General features: G+C 51.6%; 2 protein-coding genes and 1 long non-coding RNA gene across 5 annotated transcripts; 2 read left to right on the top strand and 1 right to left on the bottom strand.

Moving 5' to 3' along the window:
- Positions 1–346: 346 nt before the first annotated feature.
- On the bottom strand, positions 347–2,736 carry LOC132464383 (uncharacterized). The gene is made up of 3 exons (XR_009527249.1): positions 2,597–2,736; positions 1,750–1,808; positions 347–1,540 (listed from the first exon to the last, which is right to left on the bottom strand). It is a non-coding gene; the product is annotated as an uncharacterized LOC132464383 (long non-coding RNA).
- Positions 2,737–3,047: 311 nt separating this feature from the next.
- Positions 3,048–4,707, top strand: pclaf (PCNA clamp associated factor). The gene is made up of 4 exons (XM_060060721.1): positions 3,048–3,205; positions 3,767–3,862; positions 4,081–4,255; positions 4,554–4,707. Exons 1-4 carry the CDS (start codon positions 3,160–3,162, stop codon positions 4,585–4,587), a joined length of 351 nt encoding a protein of 116 aa, XP_059916704.1. The 5' UTR covers positions 3,048–3,159; the 3' UTR covers positions 4,588–4,707.
- Positions 4,708–5,454: 747 nt separating this feature from the next.
- LOC132464379 (L-fucose kinase) lies at positions 5,455–16,387 on the top strand. Of its 3 annotated transcripts, XM_060060719.1 has the most exons (24): positions 5,456–5,488; positions 6,024–6,153; positions 6,288–6,439; positions 6,997–7,047; positions 7,137–7,262; positions 7,407–7,479; positions 7,726–7,823; positions 7,996–8,076; positions 8,214–8,333; positions 8,613–8,784; positions 9,065–9,174; positions 9,284–9,385; positions 9,924–10,097; positions 10,670–10,731; positions 11,771–12,129; positions 12,654–12,912; positions 13,388–13,554; positions 13,641–13,868; positions 14,061–14,204; positions 14,470–14,589; positions 15,034–15,221; positions 15,706–15,805; positions 15,956–16,179; positions 16,266–16,387. In XM_060060719.1, the coding sequence occupies exons 2-24, from the start codon at positions 6,069–6,071 to the stop codon at positions 16,335–16,337; spliced, it is 3,267 nt and encodes a 1,088-aa protein (XP_059916702.1). In that variant the 5' UTR covers positions 5,456–5,488; positions 6,024–6,068; the 3' UTR covers positions 16,338–16,387. The 3 variants fall into 3 exon arrangements, with proteins under 3 accessions (XP_059916701.1, XP_059916702.1, XP_059916700.1); XM_060060718.1 differs by having other exon boundaries at positions 5,455–5,488; positions 15,956–16,387; XM_060060717.1 differs by having other exon boundaries at positions 5,464–5,522; positions 15,956–16,387.
- Positions 16,388–16,659: the final 272 nt, after the last annotated feature.

Here is a 16,659-nt window from a genome sequence, read left to right as displayed (position 1 = left end):
AGCACAAACATATACAGCAGCATAAAGCACAAACATGCAGCACAATTAACTTACGACACTAACATGACCAGCACAGGACAGGAGCACACAAGAGACAAGCAAGCAGGACACAGCATTTACTAAGATGAGTAATGAGTAAGTTAGAATAAAAATGTATCTATGATGTACAACAATTTATATAAAAATACACACACATCCAGGTTTGAATGAATGAATTAGAACAACGAGAATATATGTGAATAACGAGGCTCCACCTCGTTATTAAAATGTCCTGTTCAGTTCCACTAATATGACATTAATCTCCCAGTTCTCTGTAAAATAGGCTGTTAAGTGCCGTGAAATGTTTAGTGGCGGAGCCAGGAAATTTCCATTGGGGTGGCCAGGATGGGGCCAGTGATAATTTTTGGGTGGCAAGCATTTGTCTCACCAGGAGATGCAGAGCTATTTAAGACACATACAGCAAACATCTCAACATTATTCGGAATTCAGGTGAAGGTGCAATAGAAAAGTATTCAATATATTTAAATTGTTCTTATACCTAAAGGCAAAGTAACAAAGAAGCTAAAACTTAAAAAATAATATACACTTATTCTGTATTCATACTTGTTTTTAAACTGTGTTGATTTACCGATTGCTATTTGTGTTTTTATTTGTATTGTACGACTGAGTCGAACAATGGTTGTACAGATATGCATTGACAGCAAGGTATTCTATTTTATAGTAGAGATGCCCTCAGTTTATGGCGACAAGCCAAGTCAATTCTCTCAGTGTATCATCAGGAATACAAAACAAGGATACAAAATTAGAAGTGCAATGTTTTTTTAATCAAGTCTGATCACAATATGGATTTATCTTTAAATAACAAAAAGTATAAAATACTGAGCTAATATATAGAAATATGAAAATAAATAAAATAACATCCTGAATACAATTTGCTAAATTCCAACAAATGTAAATATGACAAGCATTAACAGCCCGTTTAAATAAGCAGTGTCAATTTTTCTTAAATTCGATCCATAAACATCTATCAAACACATAATAACAAACATCATATTCACAATGGGTATTAGGCAGACTCTGCATGATTAGATTCAAGTTTGAGCCACATTTACACATATCAGACAGAGAATCCAAACAGTGACATCTCATTAAAACTGAACACTTCAATGACTGTCCTTAAAAATGGAAAAAAAGGCATATTCAATTATTAAATTACAGCAGAGATTAATAACAATCAAGATAAACTCATACATTGGAGTGTACTATCCCATGTTACATCTAATCGATTATCTGAACACTATAATCTGCTTAAAACGTTATAGATTTGAGGCCATTCATCCAACTCTACTCCAGTTGAGGTGAGTGGTATGACTCATACCTGTTTATGAATTATCAGGCCACTGTATCAGATTGGGCAAAACTGAAGTGGAATTAAAGTGTCCAGTATGTGTGAAAGAGTGAGTATACCTGGAGGTCCACTTGGGCCGCCACTCGTTGTTGGAGGCTCCTCTCTCTCGCTGTCTGAATCTTCTGTGGGAATCTAAATATATGTATTAAAAACATTAATAGGTGTTTAAAGTATTTTCCACAAGGTGTAATGATCCACTATCCAAGTACGGTATTTCACAGATACAAAAGATTAAAATTCATTTTCTACAGCATTAAACATATACAATATAAACTTGTGGACAATATCGATGGAAAAGTTAGCAGAAGAGTACAACATACAATGTAAGATTGACAATTTACCTGGGGATCCACTGGGGCCACTCCTCAGGGAGGACTCTTCTGTCCTGCTCTCAATCAATCTTTCAGAAACATCAAAAATAATTACAATAAGGTGTACAGGTAATTTTCCTAAAGGTTTTATAATGCATGCTATATAGTGTTTAACAAACACACTATAAGCTAAAGTATAATATTAGTGAAAGTGTCTCTGGATAGCAAATACAAATATGCCATACTTTAATGTACTGAAAAAACGAACTGATATGTTTTACAATGCACTTTCAACCTGACCTGTATATGAATAGACAAACTTTAAGCCAATTGTAAATAAGATAATCTCATACCAAGCTGTACTATATGTGAGTCTCTATACTGTATACCTGGAGGTCCATTTAAGTTGCTGCTCTCTGGGGGCTCCTCATCCTCGCTCTCTTCCTTTTTCTCCATCTCACCCTCATTCTTTGCCTTAGCTGACTTCTTTCCACTTGCCATGAAGAAGGACGCTATGTCTGCCTTCTTCCTCTTCATTATTTTTCCCTCTTTAATGACACTTATCCAAAATGCAGCATAAATACTGTATATACCTGACACAATCATAACACGTTCTAGCAGTTAACAGCAAATAACTACATCGAAAGTCGATCCGAAGTTGCAAAAACAAATACGTGTAGAGACTAGAGAGAGATTATATTAAAACAATGTACACAATCTCGCAACGTAGTTATCAAATACAGCATAGCATATAGCAATTTTAACAGTTTACTATGTTCTCCTCCGATCTACCTTGCTTCTAAACTTCGCAAAATAGATAGTCATGGGTGGGATAGTCACAGTTATTAGAAGACAAAAACAACATCCATTATGATACCTTTCTGTTTTGGGTTTCTTCACTTAGCCGCAGGTTCAGGTCGAAGCGTCAGGTGGCAACAGGCATTCAGGCCATGCTTGAGCCGTTTAATTCAAATACAGGACGTGTGCGCGCTGCGCGCGGCTAAAGGGTCCGACAGTGTACTAGCGGTGCGAGAAAGGTTCCCACAGCCGTCAAAACTTTTGACCGCTGTGATGTGGTGCTTGGGGTGGCCAATGGGGTGGCCGAGATTCTACGGGGGGTGGCCGTGGCCACCCCCGGCCACCCCCTGGCTCCGCCACGTACCACTGTAACTTCTTAAGATCGGGAACGACTGTGATGAATCCCGACTAGCCCGGAGATAATTAACTGGTACACAGCGGAAATTGCGTTCCGTCTGACCGGGATAACGCTCTAATTCAGGGTCCTCTCCAAGGCACGCCTCTGACGTCAGGTATAGCTCCGCCTCCTCGTGACGTACGCTCCCTCCTCCTCCCCTTTAAACGCTGGCGGGAGTATAGCTTAGAGCCGCAGTTTCGCAGAGCTCCGAACCCTTCGCCTTTTTTGAGAAAATAACCATAATAATGGTCCGGACGAAAGCGGACAGCGTCCCGGGCAGCTACAGAAAAGGTAACGGAGGCCCCGGATCCCGGGTTGCTTCAGGGTCCGGTCTGGATTACGAGCATATGGCTTTATATGAATAATATATAATGGTAGATGAGTGTGTGTGTGTATATTTGTATAGATATATAATGACTATTCGTATGTAATGACTTGATTAGTTCAATACCAATCAGAATTGCATGTGAATGTTGGGATGAAACTTTACGTTTATTGACGTAGTTCTGTTAGCGGGGATCGTCTCCCGCCAACCCGGGTCCCACAACCTCCTCCCGGGTTCTGTTTTCATGCATCAATATGTAATCTGTGTGTATGTATATATGTACGTTTATAAAGGTTAATAGTTCTGTTGGTTATGAAGGGGGCTTGAGCGCTTTATCGATTTATCTCGATGAGAAACTGGCGCCAGTTTTAGGCGCCAGAGCTCCGAGGAACGTTAACTAGCGCGAGCGGTCACGTTACAGGCTTCATTCACGTCAGTCATGTGTTTATTCACGTTAGTCATGTGTTCATTCACGTTTGTCATGTCTACATTCCTCTGGATTCATGTGTTTGTTGTGTTTTGTTCAGCCGTCGCAGCCACGGCGCCTCGGAAGTCTCTGGGCTCGTCCACTTCCGGTAACAACGGCAGCGGCGGCAGCAGCAGCTGTGCTCCCGGTACCCCCGGTGAGAGGCGGAAGTGGAGAATAACTGACCAACTGCTTTCTATCCATTTGTTATCAATGTTGCATTTTTTTTTCATCTGGCTATAAATCCACGTATTAATGTTCTCATCTGGATTTAAATTGTTTTCTGTTGTACTGCTAACCAGGTTAACTCATGGTGAACCTGGTTAATCTGTGGTGAGCTCTAGTTAACCTGGTTAACCCTGGTTGTGTCTCCAGCTAAGGGGAAGTATGCGGGGGGTAACCCTGTGTGCCCGCGGCCGACCCCGGACTGGCAGAAGGGCATCGGGGACTTCTTCGGGGGGCCGGGGCGGGTCCCCGAGAAGGAGAACCAGCTCCCCCTGGTGGAGGAGGGGGAGGCGGGTGGCAGCGGCACCTCCAAGGCCAGCAGGAGGTCAGAGTCCGCCCACCACTGCCGCTGGGAACACAAGGGATCCAATCACATGCCAGCACACTTATTAAGATCAGTTTCCGTCCATCGCCACAGAGAGGAGACTCAGGCCGGTCTAAACAGGGTTTAACTATCAGGCCGGTCTAAACAGGGTTCAACTCATTAAACTGTCTAAAGGGGTGGTGTATCACTAGGGTGCTGTACAGGGTAGGAAGGACCTGAACTGGTAAAGGGTTCTTCATGTAGCAGGGGGCGCTGCTATTGGCTGGGCATGCTGTCTAACTTGTTTCTACCGCCCCAGGTCCCGACCCCTGCCGGAGGAGGAGGATGAATGAAGCTGTCTGCGCGGTTCTTCCTGTTTCACTACCTTCTTGAACTGCTGTCTTTTTAATGTACATCTGTAAATAGTTTACTGCTTCATTTTGTATAGCGCTCAATAAACACCATGTTTTGGATTCATGTGTCTTGTTGTCTGGAGCGAAACACAGGGAACATAACACTGTCTCACTAAGTATACTATTGAATGAATAGAACTATCCACTACCTACTATTGAATGACCAATAGAACCATCTCTACTAGTATATGACTAGAACCATCTATCTAGAATTTTAAACAGACATTGCACCGGGAGAAGATCTTTCCGTTCACAATTGTATAAAATATTAAAATGGCTGCATTGTTTAACACCAAAAAATATAAAGAGTGGGTGACCCTTAAACATCTTACCTGGATGAAGTCTACATTGAATCTGGTAAACGGAGGGGTCGTTTCCTTTAGTGGCCAGGTGGGTGTTAGTTTGAGTAGCACGGACATGAACATGACTCCACTCCTGAAGGGACGGTAGTATTACAGGTATCCATGAATGGCTTTCCCTTAGCCGTTACAAATGACATGCAAAGGTAGTTGCATCTATTATTTTGGGTTGTGAAGTCTGGTCTGTATTGATTCAGAACTATATAGAAAATGTTCCCAAAGAAATCGGGAATATCAAAATTTGTATGCAATGAATTAAAACTAACTGAGGCGAATGTGTGTAGGTGGATAAAGGACCGATCGAGTCAACATATCTCACGTTCATATACGTCTGATCTTAAATACATTTACCGTTATCCTCCTAAAAATAATGAATTATTTAAATAGTACTTTATTAGGCAAATCAAGTCTCGATCAATGTCAAGTCTCGCGAGATTTGAGTTGTTGCCGGAAAAGATTGGTGAGAGCTGGAGAGAGCGAAGGTTCGTATGCTCTGAGAGATTAGTGTTCTCTAAAGTGAGTGTTCTCTAAAAGAGATTACTGTTACTGTTCTCTAAAAGAGAGGTTCGTTTTCTCTAGGAGGGATTAGTGTTCTCTAAGAGAGATTACTGTTATTGTTCTCTAGGAGAGCTGAGTGTTCCCTAAGAGAGGTTAGTGTTCTCTGAGAGGTTAGTTATCTCTGGAAGAAGAGAGGTTAGTGATCTCTGGAAGAGAGGTTAGAATGCTCTAGAAGAAGGGAGGTTAGTGATCTCTGGAAGCAGAGAGGTTAGTGATCTCTAGAAGACTCAGGAGATTGTAAGGAGATCTCCTGACCACGAGACATCAGAGAATTGTTGGACCAAACCGACCTGATCAGATTCCTTCATCTTAATAGATTTTAACCTGAGCCTGTCATTGACCCTTCTAGGATGTACAGGGTCCCTTAATACGTAGTTGTAGTCCCTTAATATGTTCTTATAGGTCCTTAATATGTACTTATAGTCCTTTAATATGCACTTCTATCCCTTCTCCCTCCAGCCCGTCAGAGGTCCTTGTGGTTTCAGACTGAGGATCTCAGAGACGATGCTGAGCGGACCTGCAGGCTTCAGATGGACCGTCATCATATTAACGTGCCAACATAAAGACAGTGTTTATGCCTTTCAAAAAGGTGACTTCATGGAAAGAAGATATAGTGTGTTCTGGTCCTGTTTTCTCTGGTCTCCTGGTTCTCAGTGTGTTCTCCGGTCTCCTGGTTCTCAGTGTGTTCCTGTTCTCAGTGTGTTGTGGTTCTTTGTGTCCCAGAGCTGGACCTGCGTCAGACCCGGGGCTCGGTGGGCCCGGGGACCCTGCTCCTGACGGCCTCGGACCCGGAGGAGAGGCTGGGCAGCGGGGGGGCCACGCTCAACGCCCTCCTGGTGGCAGCCGAGCATTTGAGCGCCCGAGCAGGCCACACGGTGAGCTCCTCTTTATGAGCAGGTGAGGTCCTCTTAACAAGCAAGTGAGCTCCTCTTAATGAGCAGGTGAGGTCCTCTTAAAATGCAGGTGAGCTCCTCTTAACTAGCGGTGAGCTCCTCCTAACGAGCAGTGAACTCCTCCTAACAAGCAGATGAGCTCCTCGTAACGAGCGGCCACACGGTAAGGACCTCTTAACGAGCAGGTGAGCTCCTCGTAACGAGCGGCCACACGGTGAGCTCCTCCTAACGAGCAGTGAGCTCCTCCTAACAAGCAGGTGAGCTCCTCTTGACGAGCGGCCACACGGTAAGGACCTCTTAACGAGCAGGTGAGCTCCTCTTAACGAGCGGCCACAGAGTGAGCTCCTCTTAACGAGCAGGTGAGCTTCTCATAACGAGCGGTCCCCAGGTGAGCCTCCCCTCCCTCCGTGTAGTCTCACCTGTCTGATGGTAACAGGTGAGCCCGTCCGCGTCACAAAGATAAAGGAGGTTCTCTGTAATTCTGTGTTTCTATGTAGCCCAGGGTGGTTGTGGGTAATATGATCTGTTGATGTTGACAGGTGGTGACGGCCGATGTCCTGGAACACGCCCACATCCTGGTCCTTCACACGGTAAGGTGGGGGGTCTTGAAGAGGAGGGCGTCTCCTCCTGGGACCTGGCCTCCCAGGTGACCCCTGACCCCAGAGTGATGTGTCCTCAGGGCCGGGACTACCCGTGGGGCGGCTGCAGCAGGGCCTTCAGCTGGCTGGCGGAGGAGGCGGCGTCCCCCAGGCTGACGGCCCCGGTGTGCTGTGTGGACCAGCTGCTGGACCGTCTGGACACCCAGGTGACCCATGACCCCCGGGGCCCCAGGGCAGTCCAGGGGGGGGCGGCTACAGGCCGTTTGAAGTGTCTGAAGCATTTATTCCAAGCCGCCCTCTTGGTACTGTTCAGCCTTCCTGTTGTCATTAGTCTTGCTGTTGTGTTGCAGATCTGCCCGGGATCGCCCCCTGGGGTCTGGGTCTGCAGCACCGACATGCTGCTCAGCCTACCGCTCGACTACGGTGAGCCCCTGAGATACTAAAGCTAGCCACATGCTAACTATGGATGGATACATGAAGAAACCTGCTAATTATGGCAAGCGACATGCTACCTTTGACGAGCTATATGCTACCTACGCCTAGCTACATGCTTGGTATGGTTAGAAACGGCCATCAACTTACTAACCATTGCTATCTACATGATAATTGTCTGGTTATATGCTACATATAGAGCTAGAGCTAGAGCTAGCTGCTGATCTTGTGTTCCAGCCCCATCCTGGGAGGGTTTCTCCGGGGTCAGGGTGCTGGCTCTGCCCGGCGACCCCTCCTTCGCGGCCCATCACGGAGTCTACCTCGCCGACCAGCAGGTAAACAAACCTCTGGCCACTGCGTGTGTGGTGGTCTCCTAGCCTCCAGAGGCAGCGTGTGTTGTGGTCTCCTAGCCTCTAGAGGCTGCGTATGTTGTGGTTTCCTAGCCTCTAGAGGCAGCGTGTGTTGTGGTCTCCTAGCCTTTAGGCAGCGTGTGTTGTGGTCTCCTAGGGGACGGTGAAGGACATCATCTACAGAGGCAGCAGCGAGGAGATCCAGCGAGCGTCCCTGCCTGACGGGAACGTACCCATGGTGAGATGCGGGAGGTCGCCACACACACACCAAACACACGGTGGCCATGGTTACACACAGTCACCATGGTAACAGGCTGTTACCCTTGGGATGCCCGCCGAACAGACTGTTACCGTGGTGTATATATATGATTTCAGGTATCAGGCGTTGTGTTCTTCAGCAGCAGCGTATCAGAGCGCTTGCTGCAGACCCATGTGACCCCTCCTCTGGACGGCTGCACCTACCTGGGCCTGGACTCTGGAGCCCCGTCCCTCCAGGTAGTAGCAGCGGTTACTATGACGACCGCAACCAATGGCGACCGCTTCCATGCCAAGATACCATAACGACCGCTGCCATGACAACATATAACGACCGCTGCCATGACAACATACCATGAGGACCGCTGCCATGACAACATACCATGAGGACTGCTGCCATGACAACATACCATGAGGACCGCTGTCATGACAACATACCATGACGACTGCTGCCATGAGAACATACCATGACGACTGCTGCCATGACAACATACCATAAGGACTGTGTGTTCCCTGTAGATCTCTCTGTTCCTGGACGTGGTGAAGGCACTGTGTGCCGACCTGACTCTAGAGCAGTTTGTCAACAGAGAGCCAGAAGACGGCCGCACTCTGGAACCCCCCCAGCGGGCAGCGCTGAGGCGGGGGCGAGAGACACTGTGGCACACGCTGAGAGGAGCCTCGCTCACAATGGGTGAGAGAGGGCGAGAGACACTGTGACACACGCTGAGAGGAGCCTCGCTCACTATGGGGGAGAGAGGGCGAGAGACACTGTGACACACGCTGAGAGGAGCCTCGCTCACTATGGGAGTGAGGGCGAGAGACACTGTGACACATGCTGAGAGGAGCCTCGCTCACTATGGGGGAGAGAGGGCAAGATACACTGTGGCCCACACTGAGAGGAGCCTTGCTCTACTTGGTCACATGGTTCATGGTTCGTGGATCAGCTCCATAACCTCTGCTCTGTCCTGCAGCGTACGTCCCAGGTGGTCGCTATGACTACCTGAGTCTCTCTGCCAAGGACCATGTGACCCGTCTGACCCGCGACACCATGGGGAACCGGTTCATACTGGCCCACGTTCAGGTGAGCTTCACCATCCTAGTGCTACTCCACCCTAGAGCTACACCACCCTAGTGCTACTCCTCCATAGTGCTACCCCACCCTCTGGGTAAGCAGTGTCTGTCTCCTCCAGAGCCGTCCCTCAGTGAGTCCCGGAGCCAGGGTCATCAACTCCGTCCTCCAGGGAGACGTCACCGTGGCAACCGCCTCTGTGGTACAACATTGTCACCTGCAGGTATCCATGAAAAATTTGAGTTAAGCATACTGGCATTATGTTTGTCTATAAAAGTATCTTCTTACTATCTGCTCATTTATCAGATGCTTTGATTTAGAGAGAGATGGAAAGTTCAATCAGATTCCTGTCATTAAGGAGCAGGTAGGGGTAGACAGTACAGAGACAGGTCATTAAGGAGCAGGTAGGAGTTAAACGGAACAGAGACTGGTCATTAAGGAGCAGGTAGGGGTTAGACAGTACAGAGACAGGTCACTAAGGAGCAGGTAGGGGTTAGACAGTACAGAGACAGGTCATTAAGGAGCAGGTAGGGGTTAGACAGTACAGAGACAGGTCATTAAGGAGCAGGTAGGGGTTAGACAGTACAGAGACAGGTCATTAAGGATCAGGTAGGGGTTAGACAGGACAGAGACAGGTCATTAAGGAGCAGGTAGGGGTTAGACAGGACAGAGACAGGTCATTAAGGAGCAGGTAGGAGTTAAGGGGCTTTGAACCCAGGACCCTTCAGTTGGTCGGACCCCCTAACCCACCCTCCCCCCAGGGTCCGCTGAGCCTCCCCTCAGGGGGGCTGCTCTCCGGCCTGGACCTCCAGGCCTCCTCCCACCTCCGGAGGCTCACCCTGGCTGATGACCTCATCATCCAGGGACACAGGATCCGGCTGGGCGGGCTGCAGCTGACGGTGTTCAGCGCTCTGGGCGCCCGCGACCACCTGGAGGTACAGACCAGGAGCACACTGAGACCAGGAGCACACTGAGACCAGGAGCACACTGAGACCAGGAGCACACTGAGACCAGGAGCACACTGAGACCAGGAGCACACTGGGGTTAGGTGATCTCCTCACAGACCATGAGCAGACTGAGGGGTTAGGTGATCTCCTCACTGGAGCACACTGTGGGGTTAGTTGATCTCCTCACAGACCAAGAGCACACTGAGACCAGGAGCATACTGAGACCAGGAGCAGACTGAGGGGTTAGGTGATCTCCTCACAGACCAGGAGCACACTGAGGGGTTAGGTGATCTCCTCACAGACCAGGAGCACACTGAGGGGTTAGGTGATCTCCTCACAGATCAGGAGCAGACTGAGGGGTTAGTTGATCACCTCACAGACCAGGAGCACACTGAGACCAGGAGGATACTGGGGTTAGGTGTTCTCCTCTCATATCAGGGGGACACTGAGGGGTTCACAGACCAGGAGGACACACTGAACCCCTCAGTGTGCTCTCCATCGAGAAGGTTTAGTTTGTACGTGGTACCTGGTTCCTGTGTGTTATGTTGTGTTGTCTCCAGGGATCCTCTGAGACCATCCTGAACCAGGACTGGAGCCACTTCTACGCACGCACCGGCATCCAGTAAGACTCTCTTAGTGTCACTCTCCCAGTGAGACTCTGCCACTAATGCCGCGTTTCCACTGCAGGAAACGCGGAACGGATCGGATCGCAAAGGTGCGGTAGGGAGGGGGCGGTATAGCCCAGCTCAGTTCCGAGGTCGCGTTTCCACTGCCGACAGTACCCTTTGTGGTAGGCCGGATGTCGATCGCCGTGGCAGCTACGTAAACATCGTAAACAACGTCTTCCTCCCCAAGAATGCAGACGAACATCTCCACCTCCTTGTTCGCCCAAGCAAGCGTTTTACGCGACAAGTTAATTGTAAATAATAATACCTCGAGGCTACTGTTTGTTTGTTTTTATCCCCGCGTCACCCGGAAGTGATGATTCTGTCGACCAATCAACGGAGGGGGTGTGTAGCTAGAATTTCCCGGGACCCTTTCAGGCGTCTCGTCTCGTTTTCAGTACCCCAACGGAGGAGTCCTGAAAACGAGGCCAAAACGGGTACGGCTAAGTCCGGGTCACGCCCACTTTTGGCGGTGGAAACGCGACCCGATCCGCACCTTTGCGATCCGATCCGTTCCGCACCCTGCAGTGGAAACGCGCCATAAGACTCTCCCAGTAAGACTCTCCCACTGTGACACTCCCAGTATGAGGAGACGTTAGGATTCAGTAAAAGTAGTAGTAGTAGTAGTAGTAGTTGTAGTAGTAAGTCTGGCTATTGCCAGACCAAGCTCAATCGTAGATTGCACGTTGGTCTGGGGAAGCTGCTGTCATTTTCTTCAGCACAAGAGGCGTGATCAACGGGCCTAGGTCAACTGACTTTGTACGCGATTGGCTCTTTGCCGTCACTTCCCTGTCGTCATTGTGTTAAACCAGCCAATAGCGCGCCAAGGGGAAAAGCCAGCTCGGTGATTGGCTCCCGCAAAAACGTATCGGAAGCAGAAAGAAATGTATTGCCCTTCCCCAGACCCTTGTGAAGGGCGAACTCAAATCGCCGGTAGACTAAGTAGTAGTAGTAGTATTAGTAGTAGTAGCAGTACTATATGCTCTGTGTCTCCAGGCCAGAGGACCTGTGGGCTCCAGGTAAGCCCCGCCCCCTGCTGGAGGCCCGCCTCTTCCCCGCCCTCCAGGCCAGGGGGGGGGCAGTGGGCCTGGACCAGGGGGGCGTGGCCTGGCTGCTGGGCGGGGCCGGGTCACTGGAGCGGTGGAGAGGGGCATGGCGGCTGTCACTCAGAGAGCTGCTGTCGCTCACCGACCAGGAGGCGGAGCTCCGATGGAGGGAGGAGCTGTTGTTCCTGGTGGGCCAGAGGAGAGTGATTGACACGCTGACCAGCCAATCAGACGACTGCCTGCTGCCCTGCTTCAGAGCAGCAGTCCTAGGCGGCCAACAGGGGGAGCTGCTGAAGACCCTGGACTCCAGTGAGCAACTACATCAACTTATTAATATAGATATATATGTATAGAGATATATATATATATATATATATATATATATATATATATATATATATATATAGATATATATAGATATATATATATATAGATATATATAGATATATATAGATATATATATCTCTATAGATATAGATATATACATATAGATATATACATACATATAGAAATACCTCAGTTCAAAACGCTACATGACTGCTACACCACCTTAAAACAAACTATGAACTACGCTACACCACACCGCCTCTCCCTGGCCTTCCCTCCCTTTTTATGATGTTATTTTTATGTTTTTCATGTACTGTCCTTATTTTAAATCAACATCAATAATGTTTGTATATACTGTAGGTATATAAAGTGTTCTGTGTTCCTTTATGTTTTCACCATGTACGGCACTTTGGCCATAAATGCGCGTTCTAAAAACATTAGATTTACTTACTTACCTCCCCCTACACCACCCTATCTGGTTAAACTCTCTCTGTGTCCCGCTGTAGTTGCTGCAGGCACCCTGGAGGGGGCGTGGCCAGGGGCGGGGCCAGAGGCGGGGGCGGAGGCGTGTCTGGGCGTGGCCGCTCGCGCCCTGGCCTGTGTGGCGGACGTCCTGGTGTGCATGGCGGGGGAGGGGAAGGGCGGGCTGCGAAGCGGCCCAGCTGCCAATCAGGCGTGGAGCCCCGCCCTCAGCCTCCTGGAGGAGGGGCAGGTGCAGGAGGGCGTGGCCAGCCTGGCCAGGGAGAGAGAGCTCTGGCTGCACAGGTGAGACCAGTCCTACTGGGAGTGTTACTGGGGTCCTACTGGGAGTGTTACTGGGGGGTCCTACTGGGGGGCCTCTACTGGGACTGTAACTGGGGGGTCCTACTGGGGGGCCTCTACTGCGACTGTTACTGGGGGGTCCTACTGGGAGTGTTACTGGGGGTGTAACTGGGGGGTCCTACTGAAAGTGTTTCTTGGGGCCCCTACTGAGTGTTACTGGGGGTCCTACTGGGAGTGTTACTGGGGGGTCCTACTGGGGGGCCTCTACTGGGAGTGTTACTGGTGGGGTCCTACTGGAAGTATTTCTGGTGGGGTCCTACTGGGAGTGTTACTGGGGGGCCTCTACTGGGAGTGTTACTGGGGGCCGGGCCTCTACTGGGAGTGTTACTGGTGGGGTCGTACTGGGAGTGTTACTGGGGGGCCTCTATTGGGAGTGTTACTGGGGGGTCATGCTCATCGTGTGACCTCTGACCTCCAGACCCGACCTGCTGGTGCGTGCGGCGCGGCACTACGAGGGGGCGGGGCAGGTGCTGCTGCGGCGCGCCCTGATGTCCTCCCATTGGTCGGTCTCCACAGGCCCCGCCCCCGTCCCGCCTCTGGACCGCTGGCAGGAGGTGGACTGCCCCGCCCGGCTGGACCTGGCAGGTGAGACCCCCCAGGACCAGGATTCTAGGCCGACCCTCTACCTACCCTCCTCCCCATTGGCTGATGTGTTTGTCCGTCATGTGCAGGGGGCTGGAGCGACACGCCCCCCATCGCCTTCGAGCACGGCGGCTCGGTCACCAACATGGCGGTCAGGGTGGACGGGCAGCGGCCAATCGGAGCCCGCGCCCGCCGCATCAGGGAGCCCCTCCTCCTGTTGGTCAGCCATGCCGGGGGGCGGGACAGCGAAGTCGCCACGGAAACCATGTGTGAAAGTCTGGATGATCTGAAGGACCACTGTCAGCCTCACGCCCCCGGTAACCATGGAGACGCAGAGGTCATGACCCCAGACATAGGGAACCCCGGGCGCATCCAATTAATGTGTGTGTGTGTGTGTGTGTGTGTGTGTGTGTGTGTGTGTGTGTGTGTGTGTGTGTGTGTGTGTGTGTGTGTGTGTGTGTGTGTGTGTGTGTGTGTGTGTGTGTGTGTGTGTGTGTGTGTGCGTGCAGGCGCTCTCCTCAAGGCAGTGTGTGTGTGCAGCGGCCTGGTGTCGCTGAGCTCCCAGCAGCCTCTGGGGCAGCAGCTGATGGAGCGCTGGGGGGGAGGGGTGGAGCTGCACAGCTGGTCCCTGCTGCCCCACGGCTCCGGGCTGGGTACGACCTCCGTCACCTCAATCACCTCCAACCCATCACCTCCATCACCTCCATAACCCAATCACTTCGACCCCATCACCCCATCACGTCCCCCTCCCAAAACCTCCGCCCCCTCCACCAGCCATCACCTCCACCCCATCACCTCCACCTCCTTCACCTCCAACCCATCACCTCAATCAGCTCCAACCCTCACCTCCATCACATCACCTCCACCTCCTCCACCCAACACCTCCAGCCACCATCCCTGATGGCGTGTGTCCTGCAGGTACGAGCAGCATCCTGGCGGGGGCGCTGTTGGCTGCCGTCTACCTGATAACCGGCCGCTCCTACAGCCCTGAGGGACTGGTCCACGCCGTGCTGCACCTGGAGCAGCTGCTGACCACAGGTACACTGGAGGGGCGGAGCCACAGGTACACCTGGGGGGGAGGGGCCACAGGGACAACTCGGTGGGAGGGGCCACAGGCACACCTGGGGGGGGGAGGGGCCACAGGGACACCTGGGGGGGAGGGGCCACAGGAACACCTGGGGGGGAGGGGCCACAGGACACCTGGGGGGGAGGGGCGTCAGGGACACCTGAAGGGGAGGGGCCAGAGGGACACCTGGGGGGGAGGGGCCACAGGGACACCTGGAGGGGAGGGCCCACAGGGACACCTGGGGGGGAGGGGCCACAGGGACACCTGGAGCGAAGGGGCCACAGGAACACCTGGAGGGAAGGGGCCACAGGGACACCTGGGGAGGAGGGGGCTGGGAGGGACGGGACGGGGAGGATCCATGGATCACAGATAGATGTATGTATCATCCATGTATATTGGGTGGTGTCTCTCCCTAGGTGGAGGCTGGCAGGACCAGGTGGGGGGGCTGGTGGGTGGGGTGAAGGTGGGGCGCTCCCGGGCGGCGCTGCCCCTCCGGGTGGAGGTGGAGCGTCTCACTCCATCACAGCACTTCCTGGAAGAAGTCCAACGGCATCTCCTATTGGTCTACACCGGCAAGACCCGCCTCGCACGCAACCTCCTGCAGGTAGGTCTCCATAGCAACCTCCTGCAGGTAGGTCTCCATAGCAACCTCCTGCAGGTCGGTCTCCATAGCAACCTCCTGCAGGTCGGTCTCCATAGCAACCTCCTGCAGGTCGGTCTCCATAGCAACCTCCTGCAGGTCGGTCTCCATAGCAACCTCCCGCAGGTCGGTCTCCATAGCAACCTCCCGCAGGTCGGTCTCCATAGCAACCTCCTGCAGGTCGGTCTCCATAGCAAACTCCTGCAGGTAGGTCTCCATAGCAACCTGTTGCAGGAAGGTAGGTCTCCATAGCAACCTGTCGCAGGAAGGTAGGTCTCCATAGCAACCTGTCGCAGGAAGGTAGGTCTCCATAGCAACCTGTCGCAGGAAGGCAGGTTTCCCTAGAGGTCCTCAGTACAGACCAGGGAGGAGCTGGGGTCGTCAAGGTGGGGTTGGTGATGGTGTTTCAGGTCAGGGTGGTGATGGTGATGGTGTAATGGTGTTTCAGGATGTGGTGAGGAGCTGGTACGCCCGCCTGCCCTCCATCGTGCAGAACGCCCACGACCTGGTGGCCAACTCTGAGGCCTGTGTGAGGGCCTTCACAGAGGGTACACACACACACACACACACACACACACACACACACACACACACACACACACACACACACACACACACACACACACACACACACACACACACACACACACACACACACACACACACACACACACACACTAAAGCGGCCGTGCTGATAGGCTCCCTGCAGGGCCTTGGGGCGTGTCTACAGCGGGCGCGGCAGCAGAAGAGGCAGATGGTGCCGGGCTGTGAGCCCAGCTCCGTCAGGCTGCTGATGGAGGCGCTGGAGCCGCTGGCGCTGGGCCATAGCCTGGCGGGGGCGGGCGGAGGAGGCTTCCTCTACCTGCTCACCAGGGAGCCCCTGCAACGGCTCGCTGTGTTGGAGCTGCTTCAGCGCACCCCGGTAACACCACCCGTACCCCACCCTAACACCACCCCACCTTGTTTACCCTGTGCTGGTTACTGTGGTAACGGTTGTTTGTTCCTCAGGGTCTCGGAGACTTCAGTGTGCACAGCGTGGAGCTGGACCCGGAGGGGCTGAGCGCCTTGCCACCCGGCTGAGACACACACCTTTTCTGTAATGGTTAAACATTAAAGTATTAACAATTGAAGTGTGATTTTCTTGTGTGGTCGGGCAGAGAGGCCAGAACTAGTTATTCATGGTCAGTGAACACGTGATGTCATCACCAGTGAAAACATGCCGCCTTCAAAACAGCTCGGTAGTTCGGAAGCCCTCCGTGTGTTCAGCTAACGCTTCTTAGAAGTTCGTAAGGCTATGACATAAAACCAGAAAACAGATCCTTCTGGAGACTACACCTCATAAAGTATGGATGCCCGCCGGGACCTTTTTGCGCTTCTTTGCTGAATCTGATGATTCAGTTAT

This window comes from Gadus macrocephalus, chromosome 9 (genome assembly GCF_031168955.1).
Source record: "Gadus macrocephalus chromosome 9, ASM3116895v1".
NCBI lineage: Eukaryota > Metazoa > Chordata > Actinopteri > Gadiformes > Gadidae > Gadus > Gadus macrocephalus.
The sequence above is the reverse complement of the archived record's forward strand: the minus strand, read 5'-3'. Positions and strand labels throughout refer to the sequence as shown.

Excerpts from the sequence above, each read along its gene's own strand:
- pclaf (XM_060060721.1), top strand. The coding sequence starts at position 3,160 with ATGGTCCGGACGAAAGCGGACAGCGTCCCGGGCAGCTACAGAAAAG. Across the intron at positions 3,206-3,766 it reads CCCGGGCAGCTACAGAAAAG|CCGTCGCAGCCACGGCGCCT; the intron begins GTAACGGAGGCC and ends TGTTTTGTTCAG. Across the intron at positions 3,863-4,080 it reads CTGTGCTCCCGGTACCCCCG|CTAAGGGGAAGTATGCGGGG; the intron begins GTGAGAGGCGGA and ends TTGTGTCTCCAG.
- LOC132464379 (XM_060060718.1), top strand. The coding sequence starts at position 6,069 with ATGCTGAGCGGACCTGCAGGCTTCAGATGGACCGTCATCATATTAACG. Across the intron at positions 12,913-13,387 it reads AGAGAGCTCTGGCTGCACAG|ACCCGACCTGCTGGTGCGTG; the intron begins GTGAGACCAGTC and ends TCTGACCTCCAG. Across the intron at positions 15,222-15,705 it reads TCGCACGCAACCTCCTGCAG|GATGTGGTGAGGAGCTGGTA; the intron begins GTAGGTCTCCAT and ends ATGGTGTTTCAG.